Below are 23,654 nucleotides of genomic sequence, written 5' to 3'. Positions count from 1 at the left end.
CTCCAAATGATGCAACTGCATAGTGTCAGTTGCGTGAGTTCATGCTCAAGTATGATGTGCCCTGGCCTTGAGGAGCTGGAACCAGACTGAGAGAAGAAGCCTGTCACTGATATTGACAGACATAGCAGCCCTGGGTAGTAGGGTAAGTTAATTAATTCGTGTAAGTCAGATCCTCCCACTCCACTACTCAAAACCCTTGGTGGGCACGTAGCACTAAGTATCAAAGCCCGGGTGCTGACCACTGGGAGACGCCTGAAGGAAATTCTCTGATCTTTTCACCGTATACTCCTCCCCTTGCTGTCCTCAGAATGCAGGCCAAGACCTTGGTCTCAAGGCTTTTGCACTTGCCGCCCCCTGTAAACACAAGCACGTGCCCTCATCTGACGAAGGCCTTCCCCGTCCACCCTCTCTAAGTGGCCCCGGCATCACGCCCTGTCTCCCTGCCCTGCCTCATGTCATTCACAGTATTCACGCCTAGTCCCCTCCCCACCTGAGCAGATAGGGTCCCCAAGGACAGAGACTGTGTCCTGTCCTGTGTCCCTGGCACCTGGAACAGGTCCCAGCACCCAGTAGGTGAGGTGCTCCATCAGTACTTTTTGAGGGAGGCTCCTGGACCCGTGGTGCACCCCGGGGGGCCGGTCTCTCCCCACCATAGCTGTGCTCTCTGTCTGCAGCTCCGAGGCACTGTGACTCCCACCGGCTGTCAGTGGGGGTGCGGGTGGAAATTTCCACTTGAAAATGGAAAAATAGCCACGTTCCCTGCTGGGCTAGAGGGACTGAGAGGAAATTTCCATGAGCTGTGTCTGGCGGGGTGTCAGAGTGGCCAGGGAGTCCAGGGAGGGCTGAGGTTCCTGAACGCCACACCTGCCCCCTGCCCAGACTGGAGGGCAGGCAGCATCTGCTTGCTGATCTGCAGACCAGGGACCCCGCCTGGGCTGCCCCAGCCTGTGGGCTTGTGGCGTCCTCCAGCCCTGGAGCCAGAGGATGTTTCATCGTCATCAGTTCAATCCCCTCCTTTTCCAGATGGAGGAACTGAGGCCCAGAGACGGGAAGCGATTTGCCCCAGGTCACCCACCAAGTTTGTGACAATGAACTCAGACTCAGTGCACTGCCTGGGTTTGTTGCTTCTCTTCCACTCCCTCCCTCCTACCCTTCCACACTCCTCCCACTCATCTTTCCCAAGGGCCACTTTGGGCCGGCCCAGTGCCCTAGGCCCTGCGCTCCCTGCCCTGGAACCTCAGGCTCCCTCAGGCTCTGTCATTGCCACTGCCGCCCATCAGACTTCCAGAGATGCCTGCCCCTCCTTCCTGCTCCCTATACCTGCCACAGGCTTTGCTACACATTTAAAAACCCCGCCCTGCCCTGACTGGTGTGGCTCAGGGGATCGAATGCAGGCCTGCGAATCGAAGGGGTCTTGGTTTGATTCCTGGTCAGGGTGAGACCGGAAAAGCTGGCATTCGTGCTGCGCTGCCTGCCGCCTGCCAGACCCAATAAGCAAAGACGGGGACTGAATCTTTATGGGCGTTTTACTCAGATGGCCAGTGATCTGAGGAGGTGGCGGGTTTGTACCCTAGTAGACCACCTTCAATTCCATTTTAAACCAACCCTTTTTATAAGGAGAAGGAAAGTGTAGGTAAGGGGTTTGGAATTCAGGGACAAAGTTTATCAGATAAAAGCTGCAGCATTCTTTCACCTGCGCCCTGGGCGGAGGTCTTTATCGGTGTCTTTGGCATCTCACCCCGGAGCTCAATGGCTCAGGTATGATCCTGGCTGCTTGCGGTCCTCCTGAGGCACGAAGGTAGACTGCGTATGGTCTCCTGGAGTCCAGGTGGGTCATGCCTTCAGTTCCTGAAAGAATAGCTTTTTACATACATCGATTGCTAAGCTTATTACCTGAAACTAAAATTTTTCCAACATCTGAGGCCCCCATCAAGGTCACATGCCTGGGTTGCAGGCCAGGTCCCTGGCTGGGGGTGTACAGGAGGCAGCCCATGGATGTTTCTCTCACACATCCATGTTTCTCTCCCTCTGTTTAGTGGCAGGGGTCCCCAACTCCCCAGTGTGACCTGTCAGGAGCCGGCCCCCAGCGAAGCTGGCCTACCTCCTGAGCTCCGCCTCCTGCCTCCCCCCACCCTTGTCCCACCATCCACAATGTGCCAGCTAGTGCAGCTCACCCGAGTTATGTGCACCCACACCCCCACCCCCACCCCCAGTCTTCCACGAAACCAGTCCCTGGTGCCAAAAAGGCTGCTGGTTTCTGGTATAGATATACCACATTTTATTTATCTGTTCATCAATGATGGATGCTTGGGTTGTTTCCACTCTGGGAGCTATTATGAATGATGTTTCTATGAACATTTGTGTATAAGTCTTCTTTTCTCCATGGGTACATAAACTATTTACGAACAGACAAGGCCTAGAGATTTATTTCTTGGACACACCCACAGTGCGACCGGTGACCTGTGATCTTGGTGTGTGCTGGCCTCCAACACGAAGACCCCAGAAGCGGCGCAGCCCTCTGTGGGCCTGGATTTTCTCCAGCCGCTCCAGGTCTTCATGAAGCCTGTTGTCCAGACCATTGGCCAGGACTGGGCTGTGGTTTCCATCCTTCGCATCCTTCTGTGTGTGCGAGAACCAGTCTGGGACCTTGTCCTGGCGTGGGTTCCACCTCATCCTCTGCGAGCCCTCCTGCCCTTCGGTGAGGTCAATGTCCGCTTTCCTCAACGCCCCTGAGCACGTCTTCGCCCCACACCCTGTTTCCCCGACGCCTTCACTGCAGCGATGGCAAAGGCCATCTTCCATTAACCTCGATACTGGCGTTGAATACTTGCGAATGTGCTGGAACTTCTCAGGAATCATGAGCAACACGGCTGCAGCGGTGGGCAGGCTCCTGCGGAAGAGCTGTGTGTCGGTCTTTGTGTGGATGGACGTTTTCAGTTGTCTTGGGTGGACTCTCAGGGGTGGAGTTGCTGGGCCATGTGGTAACTATGTTTAGTTCCGTGAGAAACTAACCGCTCAACTGTTTTCCAGAGTGGCTGCGCCAATTCTACACTCCCACCAGCAACGTATAAGGCTTCCGATTTCCTTACCTCCTAGATGCTGACTTCTTTTTTATCATAACCATTCTAGTGTGCGTGAGGCTGAAGTTCATTGTGTTTTTGATTCGTATCCGTCCAGTAACTGACGATGCCGAGTATCTTCTCACGTGCACGTTGGCCGTTCACATATCGCCTTTGGGGAAAATATAGTTAAATCCTCGGCCCAGTTTTCAATGGAATTATTCATCTTTTTATTGAGTTGTAAACTCAGTTTGCAAATATAAATATACGTCTGACTTATCTTTTCTTTTTTAGTTACTTTATCATAAATGTAAGGGCTTATTTCTGGATTCTCAATTCTGTTCCATTGATTTATATGTCTGTTCTTACGCCAGCACCACAGTGCTCTGGCCACGCAGTTCAGTATTATCTTTTGAAATCAGAAAGTGAAAGTCCTTTACTTTGTTCTCCATTTTCAGAATTGTTTTGAATACTTTTGATTCTTTGTAGTTTCATATAACTTCTAGGATCAGCATATTGATTTCTGTAAAAAAAATGCTTGCTGGGAGTTTGATAGCGATTGTACTTACTATGTTATCAATTTGGACAGAATTGTTATCTTAACAATATTGAGCCTTTTAATCCATGAGCATAGACTATCACCCCAAATATTTTTATATTTTTTTTTAAAAGATTTTATTTATTTATTTTTAGAGAGGGAAGGGAGGGAGGGAGGGAGTGGGAGAGAGAGAGAGAGAGAGAGAGAGAGGAACATCAATGTGCGGTTGCTGGGGGTTATGGCCTGAAACCCAGGAATGTACCCTGGCTGGGAATCGAACCTGGGACACTTTAGTTCCCAGCCCGTGTTCAATCCACTGAGCTACGCCAGCCAGGGCATATTTTTATCTTTTAAAATTTCTCCCAGCTGTGTTTTGTACATTTCATTGTACAATCTTACACTATATTTACTCCTCAGTATTTATACTGCTTTTTAATGTGGTTATGTGCAATGCTATTTTAATACTGAAAGAAAAAGAGAAAGAGAGAAAAATAAAAATATTCTGAATATGCACCTGTGGAGAAATAAACAAATTATGGTTTCTTCTCTTGGTGGGATATTCTGGAGCTTTTAAAAGTGACTGTTATGTGTCTCCCCCAGAAAGATCATGCTGGTTGTGTGGAACCATGAAGAAAGTTGAGGGCAGGGACAACATGTAACTTACTTTCCTTTTCCCAGGACTGAGCAGAGAGCCAGGCACAAACTAGATGCTCTGTGTGACGGCCACCAGTGCTGGCCACCAAATACTTGTTTCACAGCATTCACCATGACTTGAGTAAGAGCATAGTCAGTGGGTAAATATCGGGTCACCATAGAGCCAGTCCAAAGTGACTGTCCTACAAAGCTACTTGGGTGGCCCACTTGGCATTAATATTGGAAGATGGACAGTCTGCCTGCTCTGGGTAAACAGTGGCTTTTATCCAGTCCACCATGCTGGCCATGACCTCAGGAATGCCTGTGTATCTGGGTCAGGTACAGCCACCTGCAGTTGTTCCACAGGGAGCCGTGGGTCCTGCAGTAACCGAGAGACACTCTTCCACTCCGCTGCACTCAAGACCATGTGTTTTACGGACATTCAGCCTCACTCATGATAGGAGAAATGCGAGGTAAAAGAAAACTGAGGTTGCATTTTTCACCTAGTGAATCAGCAAACATTAAAAGGCTGGATACCACACTCAGGTGGCAACGGACACAGGCACGTTTATACATTGCTTGGGAGGAGTGTAAATTAGTCCAAGGCGAAGCACAACCTAGCAATATCTCCCAAGATTCCCTTTGACCGGATAATTCTACTTCTAGGACTGCATCTTACAAATATCCTGGCACACAGACAGGCAAAATGATGTAGGTGAAGGGAAGGTCATTCATCACAGCATTGTTCATAAGCAAAAGACTAGAAACAATTTAAATGTTCATAAATGGGAGATTGATTAAGTAAATTATGGTGCATACATACAGTGGAAACCATTCGGCCATAAAGGGGATCAAGGAAGCCTTGTATGTTCGGGCTCACAGAGGCAGCCTTACGTGCACATACATTCCTGTGTGTACAAGAATGGTCTCTGAGAACAGGTAAGTAGAAACGGAAGGCAGCAGACCTGGGCGGTCCGCTCCATTTATGTCAATGCAAGGGGGCACACGTAGGCACGTGGTGCCCGCAGACTGAACAAAAGAAAAGAGCTTTGTCTTTTGCCCCCACTGCCTGTTTAGGTACTTTCTGCAGGTTGGGTCTTCTCATCCCTTGGTTAAAACCTGGAACAGGGCCCATCACTCTATTGGACACTCTCAGATTTTTAAAAAAGGTTCCAATTGCTGTAATTCATGAAGTGGTTTCAGTATTTTGAGAAAGTAAGAGTCACAACTTCAGAATATTCGAAGATTTTTGATCCCCCGGCCTAGGCCTCCTCCACGTGTGAAGACACCTTTTCTTGCCCATTCCTTCCCTTTATCTCCGTGTGTCAGGAGCTGGTCCAGTCCTGGGGATACATTCAGCAGTGACCAGTGAGCGCTGACGACCTCCTGGGGCTGACGTTCTGGCGAGAAGAATTAGACAGTGTGTCAGGGGTCCTGAAGGAAAATGAGGCCGGGAAGGGTTATTAAAAGACTCCTGGTAGGATGGGGTGCTGGCGGGGGTCGGGGGCCCATTTATATAGGTGGTCAGGGAAAGCCTAATCAGGTGACATTTAAACAGAGACCTGGAGGCAGCCAGACAGTCCTCCGTTTGGGGCCAGCGCAGCTTCCTGGCCACGAGACCTGTGCGGACACCCAGGGCCCTGCGCTCAGAAGGCTCCCCCACTTGGTTTGATGTTTTGCCGTCTCTGTCTTCAAATGCTTACATTTTGAACAGAGGCCTGTGTTTTCATTTTGTCCGGGGCCCCAGAAATTATGGAGCCGGGCCCTTCTGGTACAAAACGAGTTCCAGGCAGAAGAAACATCAAGGGCAAAAGGTAAAGAGGTAGGAATGTGTTGGCAACTGTGAGTCTGGACCAGGAAAGGAGCGCACGGTTGGATTCTTCTCTGTTTCTGCCTTTGAGCCCACCCACCCCTCTTCCCTGCCCCACCGAGGTCGGACCCCTCCAGGTCTCTCAGGAGGTGGAGAGGGGAGGTTGCAGAATTACCGTCTTGAGCTAATATTCATGATGTCAGGCTTGGCAGGGGCTTAAGGCTGACTCTTTTTCTCACTGGAGGGTAGGGGTGCTCCCCTGGAAGTCTCAGTCTGGTCTCCGCCAAAGCAGAGCCGGAGACAGAGCCTCAGGAGCTTCCAGCTTGTTTGGGAGGTGACTCCAGGAGGCCAAGGAAGGGAGCGGGGAGAGTGAGACAAGCAAGGAGGCTAAGCACAGAGGAGGACGTGTCTTCCAGGTTGCTGCTTTAGGTAGTGGAGCCTGGGTTCTGGGCCGAGGTGCAAGCAGAATGCCTCTCCCATGCTATCTCCTCTTGGACAGGAGGCTGGGAGACTTTCTCCAATGGCTTTAATATACCATTGGGTGGCGGCTGTTACCAGCTGTTAAGTGCCCACAGTTCTCTGCACCTAACTAGGAGGCTGACTTCAGCTCCCCAGAGAGCCTAGAAGCTGGAGGCAGGCCTTGTGCGTGGGGTGGAGCTGGGATCATTGTGCCCAGAGCAGTCTGTTCCTCACTGCGGGGCTAAAATCTGAGGTGGCCCAGAAGGTGTGGTCCTTTGTGTCTTTGATTAAGTCAGGGTAGGTTCTCCCATCTGGACATCCCTTGAGAAGGGCAGACAAACCTCTACCAGCCAGTTGCTTATGACAGCTCCCCCAACCTCAGGACACCCCAGAATGCCTCCAGTCTCTTTCTGCTGAGGCCTTGTGGTCCCTTCAGGAGAACTTCCTGGGCTGGATCTGAGGCCACCCCAGACTGACCCTGTCCTCTGGCCCAGCTCTGGCCTGGGGGCAGCACACACAGGTGGCCTGCTCACGTGGGTATGCGGTTCCCTCTCACCACTGCCCTCCGCTCTGCCAGCATCTCTGACTGGTCTCCTTGAGGCCCCCTCACCAGGCCTGAAATGAGAGGAAAGCCACCCCATCCCGTCAGAATCTCTCCAAAGAAAACCCTCCGTGGCCTCTGACTCTAGCCGTCACATGGCCTTCAGGATAAAACCCTCCACCTGGGTAAGGCCTTCTATATCTCCCCTCTCCCTGCCTGTCTGATGTCATCTTCTGTCACCAGGTCCCCATACTCCAGCCCCAGAACATAGTGGCTCATTCCCTAAACTTACCCCATCACTCGTACCTCTGTCCCTTTGCACATGCCGATCCCTCTGCCTGGAAAATTCTTGCCCCCTTCACAGCTTGGTGAACTCCTCTTCACCCTGTAAGACCCACTGTAAGGGGCCTGCAGGCAATGAATCTCTTAGGAAGTCAGTCCCTTCCACATTGTGCTGTCACTGCACCCTGCATGGTTGAGAATGTGGTCTTAGGTCAGACTCTCTGGGCCTGAGTCCTGGCTTTGCTATATGTATGAGTCAGGAATTACTTCGATAATGCTGCGTAACAAGTCACTTCAAAATTTGGAGACTTACAACAGGCCTTTATTTTCTTCACCAACTGGCATAGGGAGGGAATAAAGGATTGAAATAGGGTAATCACTGGCATTTACTGAGCAGTTACGATATGCCAGGCACTGTGAGCACTTGACATGTCTTATTTCATTTGCCCCTCATGCCAATCCTACATGGCAGGTGTTACTGCTGGTGTTCTAGAATGGGGGAGGTAGATGCCCAGAGAGGTTACAGAACTTGCCCAGGGTAACATAGCTGCTAAGTGGTAGACCTAAGGTGTGAGTCCAGGCAGAATACACTTACGTGCTTCAGCACTTTGCTGCCTCCAATGAATGATGCTGTCGTTTGGGGGAAAGGACAGTGACGTGTCAGGACAGCTCAGGGACCCGCACTCATCCTTTCTCTTACTTTGGGGCCATTGCAGCCCTTCCTGATGGTCTGACTCCTGAAGCCTTTTGACTCCTTTCAGGTACCTGGCTTAGGCGTGTGCACGAACCCCGTCTCCCTGCAGACCCTGTTCCTCTGAGGGCTGGAACTGTGATGTGGTGGGGGGGGGGCAGCTGGTTGATGCACAGGTTGTTAAATAGGTTCCCCTCCCCGGCTAAAGGATTATGGGGCCCAGGGTTCCTAGAGCAGTGGAGTCACTGCCCTTCACGGCAGGGAGGGCGGGGGAGGTTGCCTATGCTGGGGGAGGAGGAGGAGGGTAGGACGGGAGGTGCCCTTGGCTGTGCTAAAGGAGTTGCAGCAGAACAGGACAGGGAAGAAAGCGTCCTGGCCCCGCAGTTTCACTCCTTGATAGCAGCACTGTGTAGCAGATAGGGACTGCACTCGGGTCCAGGCCTGCCGCTAGCCGAGTGCGAGGCCTTGGGCAAGTAGCATCCTCCCAAGCCTGTTTCCAAACTGAGATAATGACAGAACCTGCCCCACCTGTGGGCCTACAGTGCACGTGAGGGGCTGTATACTGGGCCGGGACTGATTACTGTGTTACTTCTGTGATTTTTAACGTTCAGCTCTCAAATACCCACAGGTAAGTTTAATGGTTAATTGACTTTTCTCCCCAAGCACAACTTCAGGTCCACTTCTCAGAGCCTGAATACGTCAGGGGATGTGTGACCTGGAATACATCATTTCTCCTCTCTGGGCCTCAGTTTTTCTACCCCTAAAATGGGGGTCAGCACACTCCCCTCATACACAAAGTTAATGAGATCATATAACAGTCCCAGGTCCCCTTTCTGAGCCTCAGTTTCCCAATTTGTACAATGGGTTAATAGGGTTGTTGGATTAAAGGAGGTAGTCATGGCAACTGCTTAGGGCATGTTGCTGCACACATGAAGAGCGTAATTAACTCTAGCTTTCAAAGTAAGCTCAGTAGAGGGTGGGAGTTCCAAAAATGGAAGCTGAATCCAAGTCACCTTCCAAGTTTTAAAAATTTATTCACTATGATAGAATGCATTTCATCTTATAGAATACACTCTCCACAGTGTCCTTGCTTGTTTTCATTTCCTATACCTTACCTTTTCTCAATGATCAGATTTTCTATGTCACTTTTCCCATCCCCATGGGTAATGGAGATTTAACTAATTTCTATGGGTTTGTTTGAACCTGTTGAAGTAGAGACCGATTTCCTATATTATGTTAATACGCATTTTATTTTAGTAAAGAAATATACCTTCCTTGGGTACATCTTAACTGACAACCTTCACATCCATCCTTTTTACTCCTCCTCAGAGCCCTGTCCGGTTGGCATTCCATTTTACCTCAACAAAACTGGAGCCCAGAGAGAACACGGGGGCTTGCCCAAGGTCACATGGCGAGTCAGGGGTAGGACCAGGACATGGGTCCTGTCACCAAGCCCCACAGCTCTCTTTCCCAGTGGACTCAGCGCTCCCCGAGGGCAGAGCAGCGGTTCTCGGGACCGTCTTCTCTTTGTCCTCCATCCATCATACCGTGCGCTCCCAAGATGCCGTGGGGTGTCTCCCACGCTGCCTGGTCCAGGTCTTTGCACACCTGGGGAGTGGACAAATGCTGCCATTCTTAGTCCAGTATTTACTGAGGGCCTACTATGTGCAGGTATCCCTCACTCTTTAGATGCTCTGGCTCCTGGGAGAGATGGACTATCTCCCCCAGATGGACTAACACGGGACGAACAACGGGCCTGGGCCTGCGCCTGCGCAGATCAAGGGACGCTACCGAGGAGAGGGCTTTAGGTGGGAACTTGAACAAGATAGGGGTGCAGAGGCTCGATGATGCTCCCCAGGCAGAGATGAAGATGGGGAAGGCCAGGCATTATCTCAAGCAGAAGTAGCTTAGGGAGGGGTGGGGTGTGTGGGTTTAAGTGGCTGCGGGGCTCGCTCGGGCTCCATCTGGGAAACTTGTCCCACTCCTGTTACAACTTGCTCCCTCGGAATAAAATCTACAAGGCCCAGACTCAAGAGCCAGTGGTTCGAGTTTCCCGGAAGTGGGAACCGCTCAGTTGGAGGGAGCCTCCGCAGTGCCACCGCCACCAAGCCCTGGCACTCGGGCAACAATTTCGGCTCTCGGGCCTCCGTTTCCCAATCTGCACAGTAACCGCAGAAGCTCCCAGGTCTCCGCTGTCTGTGTGTATTACCCTTCTTGCATCCGTGTGCAACAAGTGGACGTGGTCGGGGAGAAGCTGGCGCTCCCCTAGGTCTCCGCCAGCGGAGGCCCGGCCGGGAGTCTTGGAGCTGCCCAGCTCGCAGCTAGCAGCTGCCTGGCCCTCCCCCCGGCTTGGGGTGGGGCCGCCACCAGCCGCTCCCCTTATCTGCGCGCTCACGGCCGGAGAAGCGCAAGGCCGCCTCTTCCAGTTCTGCTCGCTCCGCCGCTGCAGGTACCCGGCTGGGGCGCAGTTGGAGGGGTAGGTGGCGTGCAGCTGGCGAGCTCCTGCGGCGCGCAGGGTGCTGCGGGCAGCCCAGGGACCAGAGTGTGTGGGTGTGCGGAGGGTCACGTGGGGAGAGAGCGGGCGGGTGGCGGGGGGGGGGGGGGGGGAGGCAGGACAGTGTCGCTGGAGCTGGGGCATCTCCGGACGCCAGGGGAAATCAGCTGGGGGTGGGGGCACCACTGCGGAGGGAGCAGGAGCAGGAAGGAGGAGCCGAGGCGGAGGGGACCTTCTCGGGGGATGAGTGGGCGAAGTTAGGAGGAGAAGGGGAAGAAGAGCTCGCTACTTCCACCGGAGAAGGAATCTAGGGAGACTCTAGGGGCAAAAGGGGGTGTGGGTACCTGGGGCTGGGTAATGTGAGGGGGTCCCGGTTGGAAAGCCGGGAACAGTGGGAACGGTAGTGCTGGGGCTTGAGAGGGGCTCTCGCTCCTAAAGGAGCCTGGGCCCCTCCCGATGGGGAAGCGCCCTCGATGTCAGGAGAGCATGGGAGTTCCCCTCACCCAGTGAGGGTGGGGGAAGATGGAGCCGCACACCGCCCACAGCGTTTGCCTCAAGCCCGCGGGCTTTGAGGATCCAGAGGTTTCATTGGGACAGCCCCTGCAGGCCTGGCGGGAGTGCGTGGCCCCGGGCAGGCCAGGACTGGCAGGTTGGAGAGTTTGATGGATTCTCAAAGCCTGATTGCGCCTGGGTGGGTGGGCCAGGATGCTGTCTGAGACCGTCTCCAGCCTCAGTTCCCATGCCCAGAGGAGCCGGGAACTTGTGGCTGGTTAGTGGTGAAAGTCAGGTCCCTTTTCTGTATCCCATGCTGGCTGACTGTGGCCAGCTGACCCAACCTCTCTGGGCCTGCGTTCCTCCTTCAGGTTCTTCCCTGTCCTCAGAGCATCTGTGTGTCTGGGCTCCGTGGAAGAATCCCTTTAAGAGTTATTTATTTCATTCTGATCACACTTTTCAGTACAAATGGAGAGGCCCCCCCTCCAAGTACAGTTACAAAAAATAAAAATGGGTTCTGTTCAGTTTTGGAAGTTGTGGAAGGACATTTCCAGCACATTGGGGTGAGTTGGGGAACTGGTTTCCATTTAGGGAGGTGACCCAGTTGCTTCCAGCCAGCACGAAAACTTTGCTTGTATAATCTGTGGCCACCCACTGGGTGCCTGGGAGTTGGCCACAGTGGATAAAGGGCAAGAGAACTGGTTTTAGAGTTAGATGGATGGACATGCTGTGCTCTGCCACCCTGCTTCTGGAGCTCTGATGCCAGCTTAGATGAAGGTTGAGAAGGTTGTCACCAGCAAGCAACTGTAAGTTATTAATATTAGTCCTTTGTAAAAAGCAAGCAACTGTATAAATGATTAATGTTAGTGCCTAATCTTATTAATGTTTCAGGCTCTACCATACTATGTCATCCTTGTCAGGATCCCCCAAGAGAGTTCACCTCTGACGACCCCAGTATTAACACAGGTCTTGGCCTTGCTATTATTTTTGTTTAATGAGGCTAAACTTTGCTTTCCATGGCAAGACAAAGTTATCTCTAAGGGAGTGTGCTGAACGATCAGAGCCTACAAAGGCAACATTGAATACATTTTACCCTTGAACAAGGAGGGGATTGGGGTGCAGCCCCCTCCAGTCAAAAATCTGCCTAAAAACTTTTGATTCTCCAAAAATGTAACTACTAATAGCCTACTATTGACTGAAAGCTTTAGCAATAACATAAACAGTTGGTTAGCATGTATTTTATATGTTATATGTATTATAAACTGTATTCTCACAATAACATAAGCTAGAGAAATGAAAATATTACTAAGGAACTTACAAGGAAAATACATGTACAGTACCGTTTATGTTTATTGAGAAGATATTCACATGTAAATGGACCTGTGTGGTTCAAACTCGTGTTGTTCAAGGGTCAGCTGTATTTTGCTACCAGAGGAGGCAACAGAAGTGGAATTGTAACCAAATAACACTTGTAATAGGTGTTGTTTAGTTAGGCTCTTAAGCTCCAAGAGGTCAGGGTATTAATATCCTTGGGTGTTACCCTTAATTGTTAACTTACTAGCTGGGCTATCCGTTCTCTGAGGTGGTATTTTAAAAAGGTGACAGATGTATACGATCTGAACAGAAACCAGAGTATTGAGATGGTATTTTAACTACTTTGTTCACTGTGGAAGCTCCTGGCACATAATACTGGCCGAAGACAAATGTTGTCTCAGGGCCTGAAGGGTTCTTGGAAGTTACTGGTGAGTTCACTGTCCTTGACATTTGTAGAAACAGAGCCAAGACAGGAATGGACTTACCTGAGGTCGCACAGGGATTGAGTGGCTGAGCCAAAACTAGAACCCAACAAAAATAGGGGAGCCCAGGCTGTGCCAGAGCCAACACCTAGGATCTGTGACTGTTTTGCTTTTGCAAGAGCCCTTGAAGTAGTTATTATCCTCTGATTTTAAATAAGGAAACAGGCTCAGAGAGGTTAAGGAATTTTAGCAAAGTCACATAGCTGGTAAGTTCCAGACTTGAAATCCCATCATCACATAAAAATGGGAGCCTGGCTTCTTTTGAAATAGTCTGCCAGAGGCGAGTAGTCGACACCTTCCCTTGAGGCAGCAGCTCTCTCTCAGTCACCACTTGGGTGGCTTCTCTCTGGGCTGGACTTTCCTAGGCCCCTGGGTATTTGGTTTGTGTGGTTTGTTTGTCAGGGCAGGGAGCCTGTCTGTTTCATTCCGCACACTTCCCAGCCCCTGGAGCACTCCTTGCACCTGGCGTATAGCAGGCACTGAGTAACATCAGTGGGATGGGTACAACCTAGTCCTCTCCCACTCCAGATCCCATGCAGTACCCCATCTCCACAACCTGGTCCCCTAGTTTTGCCCCCAGAGGTCTGGGGGGACTCTTTGACAGTGTGTATCCAGTAGAGAGACCAGGAGGCACTGAGGGTGGCAAGCCTTGGTTGAGGAGCAGGTGAGGAGGTTGACCTCAATTTAGGAAAAGGGGAATGTGAATTGGGAGGGCTGGGGAGGTGGGAGGGGGAGGAGGAGGGAGCTGCTCAGACTGACCCTGACTCCCACTTGGGCCCTGGAGGTTTCAGTTTGGAGGCTCTGCTAACCCGACAGCCTCCCAAACTTGCAAGACGTGCCCGGCCAGGTCACATGCCTTTTGCATGACCTGCTAACACGGTTTAGGTCCTTTACCTTCTCCCCTTCACACTCCTGCTTGTTCAGGGAGAGGGCTGCTGGGGCTTCGGCCCTTTCCCTGGGGGTTTCACTTCCCAGCCACCTCTCTAGGGTCTGTGGGCAAGTGTAAAGCTTCAGGGCTCTGTGAACCCAGAGGGGTCGCTCTGAATGGTTTTTGCTGAGAACATTTTATTTCGTAAGGTCAGTGTCCCCAGAAGTCCAAACTCCAGCCAAATTCCCCTTGTCCTAAGAAGCACCCTCAGCGAAAGGTAAATATTTAAAGAGACACAGTTACCTTTCAAAGGCCCCAAACCCAGTGGAGCCAGCTCTTGAGCACTAAAACAGGACTGAGTTCTTTAGAGAACCCTAAGCCAATCTCTCAGGCTAGAAATAATTCCATTACAATATTAATAATAATTAATTACTACTATTGATAATGAATAACAATGGTAATACTGTATTGAGTCCCTAAACTGTGTAAAACCATGTTCTAATAAACTGAATCTTTCCAGCAATCTAAGAGGTAGACAATAATTTCCACGAGGGAGCGAAGGATCAGAGAAGGTAGATCACTTGTCTTAGGTCACACAGCTGGTGTGTTGCAGAATCAGGAGTCACACTTGGTTTGTCTGAATCCGAAGCCCCTCTCTTTTGTGAGGCTTTATGGCATCTGCTGTCTCTTTTATTCCTAACTTACTTTTATTCTGATTCCCACTGCATAGGGGACAAAAGCCAGCCGTTTGCCTGATATCCATTAACCAGGCCCCGGACAACTGGTCTCAGCCCAACTGTGCCCACCTTGCTGTGTGGTCTTGGGTAAGTCACAGCTTTTCGGCCAGCCTTTGGTATCTGCAGAAGTTTTGTGCAGAGGTCAATGGCCAGTTTCCTTCTGCAGCTGAGGTCTGGCCAGGAGGGCAGAGTTTAGCCTGGATTGGACTAATGTGGGAGTGGTGATGGGGGGGAGGGGAGAGGAGTAGAAGCTGTTTTTAGCCCCACCCTCTGGTGACATCACACAAGACAGCTCCAGTCCCTGGAAACCCTGCCCCTAGTGACCCTCTACCTGTGGAAGTGCCACCCAGTGCTTGGCATCTGGCGAATGTGCCGAGTCCCACAGCAGAAGTCATCAGCCCCTGGCTCTAGAGAAACCCCTAGGTAAGCAGTGCAAGGGGGCCATGGAGCTGTACTGGGTGGGGGGTGAGACGCCTGGAAGAGGCTGGTCTGGCAGCCTGGTGGGCACACTACTCAGAGAGTGCCCTGAGGGTGTCCTCTGCATGCCCACCCTCATCCTTCCACCTGCTCCTTTCCCTGAATCCGGGGCCCCTTTCCATGGAGTCGGCATATGGGTACTAATATTCTGAAAATAGACCTGTCCAGATGGATGGGGGCCTTTGGCTGAGGTCTGAAGGAAATAGGGTGGCAGGAACTCTGTCATCTCAGTATGTGGCCTCTGCATTCTGTGTTTAGGGCCCACTGTGCCTGGGTGAGGGGGAAAGCTGTGAAGGGGGAGGTCGCTGTGAGCCAGGGCATCAGTGGTGCGGAGCCAGTGGGGAGCTGCTGACTGGGGGAGACCGAGGTCTCTGGATGTGAAACATTGTTAGAAGCGTAAGAGAATAATTCATAGGAAAGGACTTGGTTGCCAGCTTTAGACCAGTGTTGTCCCAGGTAATAGTTCTGTGGGGTGCAGATAGGTGTGACAGGAGGCAGGGCCACAGCGGAGTGGCTAAGGGTATGTGCTCTGCAGTCAGAGAGCTGGGTCCCGATCCTGGCTCCACCTCTCTGTGTCTGTGTGACCGTGGGTGAGAAGCTAACCTCTCTGAATTTCACTATCCTCAGCAACAAAATGGGCATAATAATATCTACCTCACAGGCTAGTTATGAGAATTAATTGCAACAGAGTTGTAAAGAGTAAGCATACAGTAAACACTCACTACATTTTAGCTGGCTTTGTAATATAATTATTACTCCAGGAAAGGAATCCTTGGTGATGTAAGCTTGGCAAATGCAGGTTCAATAATAAAGCGAAGCAGGCTCCTTTGCTGCAGTTCTCGGAGCTCAGAGCCTCAGTATGCTGCGGTGCCTGGGGGTGCACTAAGAGTGGGATACGGAACCTTCGGCTGACATATAACAGATCGCGGAGACCCAGGAACTAGGCCACCACACTATGTCGTCCTTCGCTGGTCTTTGCCCTTGTGGTGGGACGGGAACCTTCCTGGATTGGACAACTTTGGGAAAGGCCTTCCTGTCTCGTGGCTCTTGTCTCCTCAATGTAAAACAAAGTTGCTGAATGAGATGCTTTCAGAGGCCTGTTTTCGGCTCCCTGAGGTCCTGAGACAGGAAGGCAAAGTTGTAGACAAGCATGGAGGCCAGGCTGTGGGGCCTGAAGCCCAGTCTTCTGGGGACGAGCTGATCCAGTGTCGGCTTCCCAACCAGCAAGGCAGGGCAGGGGTGTTCCTGTGCTTGGGATGGAAGTGGCCCCATTATTTAGTCCACCAGCAAGGTCTGCCTCCTAAACCTGCTGTGTGCCAGGCTGTCTGGGGAACAGGAAGTGGAGGAGCCCTGGACGCCCACGTCCTAGTGCCCTTCCGCTTTGTGCCCTGCAGTGATGCCTGCTTTCACACCTGCCTCCCCACTGGCTGGGAAAGGCTACAGACCAGAGCTCTCCAGAACTGTACTGTGGGAGAAGCTTACAGATGCAAATCAGGCTAGGGCGAGGAAGAGTGTGGGCTGGGGGCTTGTATTTTTTTTAATTTAATCTTTATTATCTTTTTTCCATTACTGTTTAGTCCCTTTATCTCCCCTTTCCCCCAGCTATCATGACACTATCATCCATGCCCACCAGTCCTTTTTCCTTTTTGCTCAACCCCTCCACCACTAACCTTCCTCCCTGCCCCCACTAGCTGTCATCTGTTCTCCATCTAAGTCTGTCTCTGTTTTGCCGGTTAGTTCAGTTTGTTCATTAGATTCCACATATGAGTGAAATCAGATGGTATTTGTCTTTCTCTGACTGGCTTATTTCACGTAGCTTAATATTCTCCAGGTCCATCCATACTGTTGCAAAGGATAAAATTTTCTTCTTTCTGGGGACTACCGACGCCCCAAGATGGAGGCGTAGGTAGACACACTGTGCTTTCTCACACAACCAAAAGAAGGACAACAACAACTTAAAAACAAACAACCAGAACTGACAGAAAATCGAACTGTATGGAAGTCCAACAACCAAGGAGTTAGAGAAGACACATTCATCCAGACTGGTAGGAGGGGCAGAGATGGGCAGCTGGGCGGAGAGGGCTCATGGCAAGGCGGCAGCTAGTGGACCCAGCGAGGCGGTGGATTGTGGACTGGGTAGTCACACAGTCTTGCGCAGATAAACCAGGAGAAACAACTAGGGAGCGGGACAGACCGAGCAACCCAGGGTCCCAGTGCAGGGAAATAAAGCCTCAAACCAGCAATTGAAAATACCTGTGGGGGTTGCGGCGGCAGCGGGAGAAACTCCCAGCCTCACAGAAGAGTTCGTTGGAGAGACCCACAGGGCCCTAGAACATACACAAGCCCACCCACCAGGAATCAGCACCAGAAGGGCCCAATTTGCTTGTGGGAAGAGGGGGAAGTGACTGAAATCCGGCAGAGAGCAGAGCAAGTGCCATTGTTCCCTCTTGGACCCGGTTCCCACACACAGCCTCACAACCCAGCCACTGGGTTGCCCTGACCTGGTGAACACCTAAGACCCCGCCCCTCACACATAACAGGTACGGCAAGACAAAAAAAATGGCCCAAATGAAAGAACAGATCAAAGCTCCAGAAAAAAATACAACTAAGTAATGAAGAGATAGCCAACCTATCAGATGCACAGTTCAAAAACACTGATAATCAGGATGCTCACAGAACTGGTTGAATTTGGTTGCAAATTAGATGAAGAAATGAAGGCTACACTAAGTGAAATAAAGGAAATGTACAGGGAACCAACAGTGACGGGAAGGAAACTGGGTCTCAAATCAATGGTGTGGACCAGAAGGAAGAGAGAAACATCTAATCAGAAAAGAATGAAGAAACAAAAATTCAAAAAAATGAGGAGAGGCTTAGGAACCTCCAGGACATCTTGAAACATTCCAACATTTGGATCATAGGGGTTCCAGAAGGAGAAGAGGATGATCAAGAAGTTGAAAGCTTATTTGAACAAATAAGAAGAAGAACTTCCCCAATCTGGCAAAAGAAATAGACTTCGAGGAAGTCCAGGAAGCTCAGAGAGCCCCAAAGAAGTTGGATCCAAGGAGGAACGTACCAAGGCACATCATAATTACATTAGCCAAGATTAAAGATAAGGAGAGGATCCTAGAAGGAGCAAGAGAAAAGGAGACAGTTACCTATAAAGGAGTTCCCATAAGACTCTCAGCTGATTTCTCAAAAGAGACCTTGCAGGCAAGAAGGGGCTGGAAAGTAGTATTCCAAGTCATGAAGGGCAAGGACCTACATCCCAGATTGCTCTATCCAGCTAAGCTTTCATTTAGAATGGAAGGGCAGATAAGGTGCTTCATCTCAGGTAAGGTCAAGTTAAAGGAGTTCATCATCACCAAGCCCTTATTATATGAAACGTTAAAGGGATTTATCTAAGAAAAAGAACATAAAAAACATGTACAGTAAAATGACAGCAAACTCACAGTTATCAACAGCCACACCTAAAACAAAAACAAAAACAAAAACAGACTAAGCAAACAACTAGAACAGGAACAGAACCACAGAAATGGAGATCACATGGAGGGCTATTAACAGGGGGGTGGGAGGAGGAGAGAGGGGGAAAAGGTACAGAGAATAAGTAGCATAGATGGTAGGTAGAAAATAGACAGGGGGAGGGTAAGAATAGTATAGGAAATGTAGGAGCCAAACAACTTACATGTACGACCCATGAACATGAACTAAGGAGGGGGAATGTGGGTGGGAAGGGGTGTGCAGGGTGGAGTGGGGGGAAATGGGACAACTGTAATAGTATAATCAATAAAATATATTAAAATTTTTTTCTTCCTTTTTATGGCAAAGTAGAATTCTTTTTAAGTGACACCTTTAACATCTATCATAGATGTTAAAGGTTTTATTTATTTATTTTTAGAGAGAGGGGAAAGGAGGGAGAAAGAGAGGGAGAGAAACATGATGTGTGAGAGAAACAGTGATTAGTTGCCTGTCTTATGTCCCCAACTGGGGACCTGGCCTGCAACCCAGGCATGTGCCCTGATAGGGAATCAAACCAACAACCTTTTGGTCCCTAGGCTGGTGCTCAATCCACTGAGCCACACCAACTAGGGCAGGGGTTCGTCTTGATGCTGCCTTTGTACAGCAAGGCCCCTGCATATACTTGGACTGTGTGTGAATTAGTGAGTGGCTTTGGGGATGATCGTGGTGCTGTTGGTGGTAGAGAGCATGAATGCTTTTTCCTGCCCAGTTTTCCTTGCCTCTTTCAGTGCAAGAGTAGCTGTAATAAAATCTGATAAATGATGGATAGAAAACCTGGATGCTGGGTTCAATAAGCTTGTTGGAGGGAATTTATTTGATAGATCAGAGTTGTCTGGCAGGTGCTGTATTTTCAATAGATATTTGATTTAATGAATAATGATAAGCTTGAATAAAGCACAACTGGCACCAGGCAAATGCTATAAAAACTATTTATAGCATATAATTATAAAATGATTAATAGCACTCTCCAGCTTACCTTGCAGAGGGCAGTTTAGGGTAATGATCAAGACTAGGAACAGAATTTAGATTGTACCTCTGCTGCTTCCGAGCTAGGTGGGTGGATAACTTCTTCATGCTTCAGTTTTGTTGTCTGAAAAGTGGGAATAAAGATAGTATCAGTTCCATAGGTGCTATGAAGTGTAAATGAGTCAATTAAATGCTTAAAACAGTGACACATTGTGAGTGCTGTGTAAGCATTTGCTATGATTTGTTTTCCTTTCTATGATCTCGATCTTTTATCATGAAGTTTCGGAGGACAGGGCTCAAATCCTTCTCTACTCTGCCTTCCCCAGGATCTAGCACAGGACTTGAGGCAGAAGAGGAGTGCTCAGTTTGTTGCATGAATGAATGAATGAGTGAATGCGTTTTAAATGCTAAATGGTGCAACCCAGTATAGGTTTCCCACAGAGGAATGTGGGGAGGGGGCAGGAAGGAGATCCCCTGGAGGTGGCAGCTCCTGGAAGGAAAGGAAATTGGTACAGGGTGTGTGACCTTTGGGTTAGGTGGGAAATGAGGGTGGGAGCAGACCATGGGGTCCTGAATACTGGGGTGAGGGGTTAGGTTTTATTTTTTTGGAGTTAACAACCATGGCTGGGGTGGAAAGGCTGGAAGATAAGTATCTGATGGTAGGAACTCAAGTAGAGAAGTCATCATCTGAGGTTCAGGGAGCCAGGAAAATACCACAGAACAAATGGGTTTTGAGGGATGAATATGAGTTTGCCAGACAGGCAAGAGGAGGAAATGTCTCTGGTGGAGGGAACAGCTTATGCAAAACTGTGGGTATTTGAAGCGGGCCCAGTGGGTTGGTGAGGCTATGCCTGGATTTGAATGCATTGTGGTTGAGCAGTAAGGCTGGGAAAGGTAGCCCGGACTAGATCATGTAGGGTAATGGAGGGTCAGTGGGAGACTGAGGGGGTTAAAGACAGGCAGCTGATCTATTAGCAATGTCATTGTCACCACTAGGTGAACACTGATGGCAGCATAAACATAGGAGGAAACTATAGGGGCTGCTGTGTGGAGCCTGGATTGGAAAGGAAATGGCTGAGGCAGTGAGCCTTGTTCATGAATGCATTCCTCAAATGTTCATTGAGCACCTACTATGTGTCGGGCACTGTCCTAGGCATTTGGGATACACCAGGGAGCAGGACAGTCATGAGTCAGAGATGAACTCTCCCTTAGAATGACTCCTTTCTCCTGAAACTCAGTGTAGAGATAAGGGGGCGGGAGGAGGGAATAAAAACTGGGCATGGGGGTAGGGGATGAGGACGGCAGCCCCTGACTTTGCTCTGGTCCCTCTCCCAGCTCCCTGCCCACTCCACAGCCATGGCCACAGCGGTGGCCCAGAAGCTTAGCCACTTTCTGCCCAGTTTGCGACAGGACCACCAGGAGCCTCCGTCATCTGTGCAGCCAGAGCCTGTCTTCACGGTAGACCGAGCCAAGGTACCACCCCTCTTCTGGAAGCCATACATCTACGCGGGCTACCGGCCGCTGCATCAGAACTGGAGCTTCTACTTCCGCTCGCTGTTCCAGCAGCACAACGAGGCAGTGAACGTCTGGACCCACCTGCTGGCAGCCCTGGTGCTGTTGCTGCGGCTGGCCATCTTTGTGGGGACTGTGGACTTCCGGGGAGACCCCCACGCCATGCCCCTCTTCATCATTGTCCTCACCTCCTTCACCTACCTCTTCTTCAGTGCCTTGGCTCACCTCCTGCAGGCCAAGTCTGAATTCTGGCATTATAACTTCTTCTTCCTGGACTACGTGGGTGTGGCTGTGTACCAATTTGGCAGTGCCCTGGCACATTTCTACTATGCCATTGAGCCTGCCTGGCATGCCCAGGTGCAGACTGTTTTCCTGCCCATGGCCGCCTTTCTCGCCTGGCTTTCCTGCACTGGCTCCTGCTACAACAAGTATATCCAGAAGCCCGGCCTGCTGGGCCGCACATGCCAGGAGGTGCCCTCGGCGCTGGCCTATATGCTGGACATCAGCCCGGTGGCACACCGCATCCTGGTGTCCCCCAACCCTGCCACAGATGACCTTGCTCTTCTCTACCACAAGTGCCAGGTGGTCTTCTTCCTGTTGGCTGCTGCTTTCTTCTCAGCCCTCATGCCTGAGCGCTGGTTCCCTGGCAGCTGCCACCTCTTTGGGCAGGGCCACCAGATCTTCCATGTCTTCTTGGTACTGTGCACGCTGGCTCAGCTGGAGGCCGTGGCACTGGACTATGAGGCCCGGCGGCCCATCTATGAGCCACTGCACACCCGCTGGCCCCACAACTTCTCTGGCCTCTTCCTGCTCACCGTGGGCAGCAGTGTCCTCACCGCGTTCTTCCTGAGCCAGCTGGTGCGGCGCAAACTCAATCAGAAGACCCAGTGAAGGGAGATGGCAGTTGGTAGGGAGGGAGGTAGAGCGGGAGCCCAGGGGTCTGGTCTTGGCCACATGTGGGAACAAGGCCTGGTAAAGTTGTTTGTGTCTGGAATGCAGTGACTCTCTGCGCATGCCTCAGCTGCCAAGGGTGTCTTTGGCCAGTCTTTGGTCCTTCAGTGTAGGGATTGGCCTGGAGCTGCCGGAATCTTTCCTGAGCCTGCCCTAGCTCCCTGACTTGGGAGAGGGAAAGAGATAGAGATGCGGGCCACCCTGGTTTGCCTCCCCCCATTGCCTCTCACCAGGCATGAGGATGGGAGGGTCAGCCAGGGCCAGGACTCTGGCTTAGGGCTTCCAGATTGTCTGGCGGAGTTAGTAAAGGTGGAATGTAGGTCAGAATTAGATTTGAGTTTAGGGGCAGCAGAGGCCTCAGCAACTCCCATCTAGCGAGATTTCACTGGTGGATAGGAAGGGGCGGGGCCAATATGTGTACAGGGATTACCATTGCTTGAACCCCAGCCTGGAGTTTTGGAGCTTCAGAGTCCTGAAAGTTAAAGATTGTGTCAGGTGCAAATGGATCTCATCCAGTGCCACATACCTCTCAGTCCCTGTTCCACACGCTGAGCCCCACTCCTAGCTTTGGCCTCCATGTTGCACATGTCCTGTTCCCAGCCATTCTCCTAGTTAAGCTTGTTTGTGATTCAGTGAGCCATTCAGTGTTTTCGGGGCTTCTGCTCAGGGGCAGGTTGTTGAAGGGGCCCTGTGGATCAATGCAGGATCAAAGACTTGAATGTTGGAATGAACTGTTAGGGGAAGCACTGAGGAGGGAATAATCAGTATGGCCTGGGGCTCTCAGGGTCTTGTATGAGAAGGGTGAATAGGAGTCTTGCAGATGAAGAAGGAAGGAATTCTAGGCAGGGGAAAAACGGTTACAAAGAAAGGCCTAGAGGTATGGAAGTTCAATGGGGCTGGAGCTAGGGGTGGTCTGGTCTCTAATATGTCCTAGATGCAATAAAGTTACTGTGATAACAGCTGCCATTTTGTTTTTGTCTCCTCTTCCAGGGAGGTCCATAGGTCTGCTTATGGTGTGGGGTTTTTTTTTTTTTTTTTTTTGTGGAGGGGGAGGACTGGATCCCCCCTGGGAGTGAGTACTGGAGGGAGAGGGCAGTGACTATTTTATCTTTGCCTGAGGTGACATTGGGGCCTTATACACTATATGTGTGAACTCTTTTTTGGCAGGGAAGTGGGGGGCAGTTTTATTACTAAATAAAATTTAGATGTTAAAAGAATGTTTTAAAAATATATGTAATCTCATTTTATAATTTGACAAAGATTTCATGTTTAGGTTATTCCTTCAAACATGCAGGATTTTATGTTAACTTTTTATAGTATTGCTATATGTTAACTTTTATAATATTGCTTTTTTCAGAGCAATATATGTACAGTGAAGGCAAATTAGGAAGTACAGAGAAGAAAAATCTCCAAATGCCTAAGAAATATGTATGTATATTTCAGATCCAAGGTCACACAGTAAGCCACGAAGGCAGGACTGGAAGCTAGTTCTTTCTTGACTTCAAATTTTTAGTGTACACTTTAACATTTTCCACGTCCTCCCCTATGTTCATAGTTAAGCTTAGATTTAGTTTCTTTGAATTACAAAGTAATTAATAAACTCGATGGTATGTTAACCATTCAGGGTAGTGCTGTGGGTCCCAGCTTTGAAGTTCTTGGATCTGAACCGAGGCTCCACCTCTCCTTTTTTAGACAAGGAAAAACCCTGCGCCCCGGAGTTATTATATTTAAAATAAGAAAGTATAACTAACTCAGCATAAAAAAATGCACGTTTCTTATGCAGAGTCGCGAACGCGTTCACACAGCATATTTCCCATGAATGAAAAGAGCAT

General features: G+C 50.2%; 1 protein-coding gene and 1 pseudogene across 4 annotated transcripts; one reads left to right on the top strand and one right to left on the bottom strand.

The window, feature by feature from the left end:
* Nucleotides 1–2,390: 2,390 nt before the first annotated feature.
* Nucleotides 2,391–10,651, bottom strand: LOC118500492 (annotated as a pseudogene).
* PAQR7 (progestin and adipoQ receptor family member 7) lies at nt 10,399–22,784 on the top strand. Of its 4 annotated transcripts, none has more exons than XM_036025538.1 (3): nt 10,399–10,462; nt 14,394–14,487; nt 20,695–22,784. In XM_036025538.1, exon 3 carries the CDS (start codon nt 20,716–20,718, stop codon nt 21,760–21,762), a length of 1,047 nt encoding a protein of 348 aa, XP_035881431.1. In that variant the 5' UTR covers nt 10,399–10,462; nt 14,394–14,487; nt 20,695–20,715; the 3' UTR covers nt 21,763–22,784. The 4 variants fall into 4 exon arrangements, with proteins under 4 accessions (XP_035881431.1, XP_035881429.1, XP_035881430.1 ...); XM_036025536.1 differs by lacking the exon at nt 10,399–10,462 and adding an exon at nt 11,234–13,459; XM_036025537.1 differs by lacking the exon at nt 10,399–10,462 and adding an exon at nt 14,567–14,823 and having other exon boundaries at nt 14,220–14,487.
* Nucleotides 22,785–23,654: the final 870 nt, after the last annotated feature.

Source organism: Phyllostomus discolor, chromosome 5 (assembly GCF_004126475.2).
Source record: "Phyllostomus discolor isolate MPI-MPIP mPhyDis1 chromosome 5, mPhyDis1.pri.v3, whole genome shotgun sequence".
NCBI classification, from domain to species: Eukaryota; Metazoa; Chordata; class Mammalia; order Chiroptera; family Phyllostomidae; genus Phyllostomus; species Phyllostomus discolor.
The sequence above is the reverse complement of the archived record's forward strand: the minus strand, read 5'-3'. Positions and strand labels throughout refer to the sequence as shown.

Coding starts and splice junctions, on each gene's coding strand:
- PAQR7 (XM_036025536.1), top strand. CDS start 13,329: ATGCAGTACCCCATCTCCACAACCTGGTCCCCTAGTTTTGCCCCCAGA. Junction 13,460..14,393: donor AAGCCTTGGTTGAGGAGCAG/GTGAGGAGGTTG, acceptor CCCACTGCATAG/GGGACAAAAGCCAGCCGTTT. Junction 14,488..20,694: donor ACCTTGCTGTGTGGTCTTGG/GTAAGTCACAGC, acceptor TCCCTCTCCCAG/CTCCCTGCCCACTCCACAGC.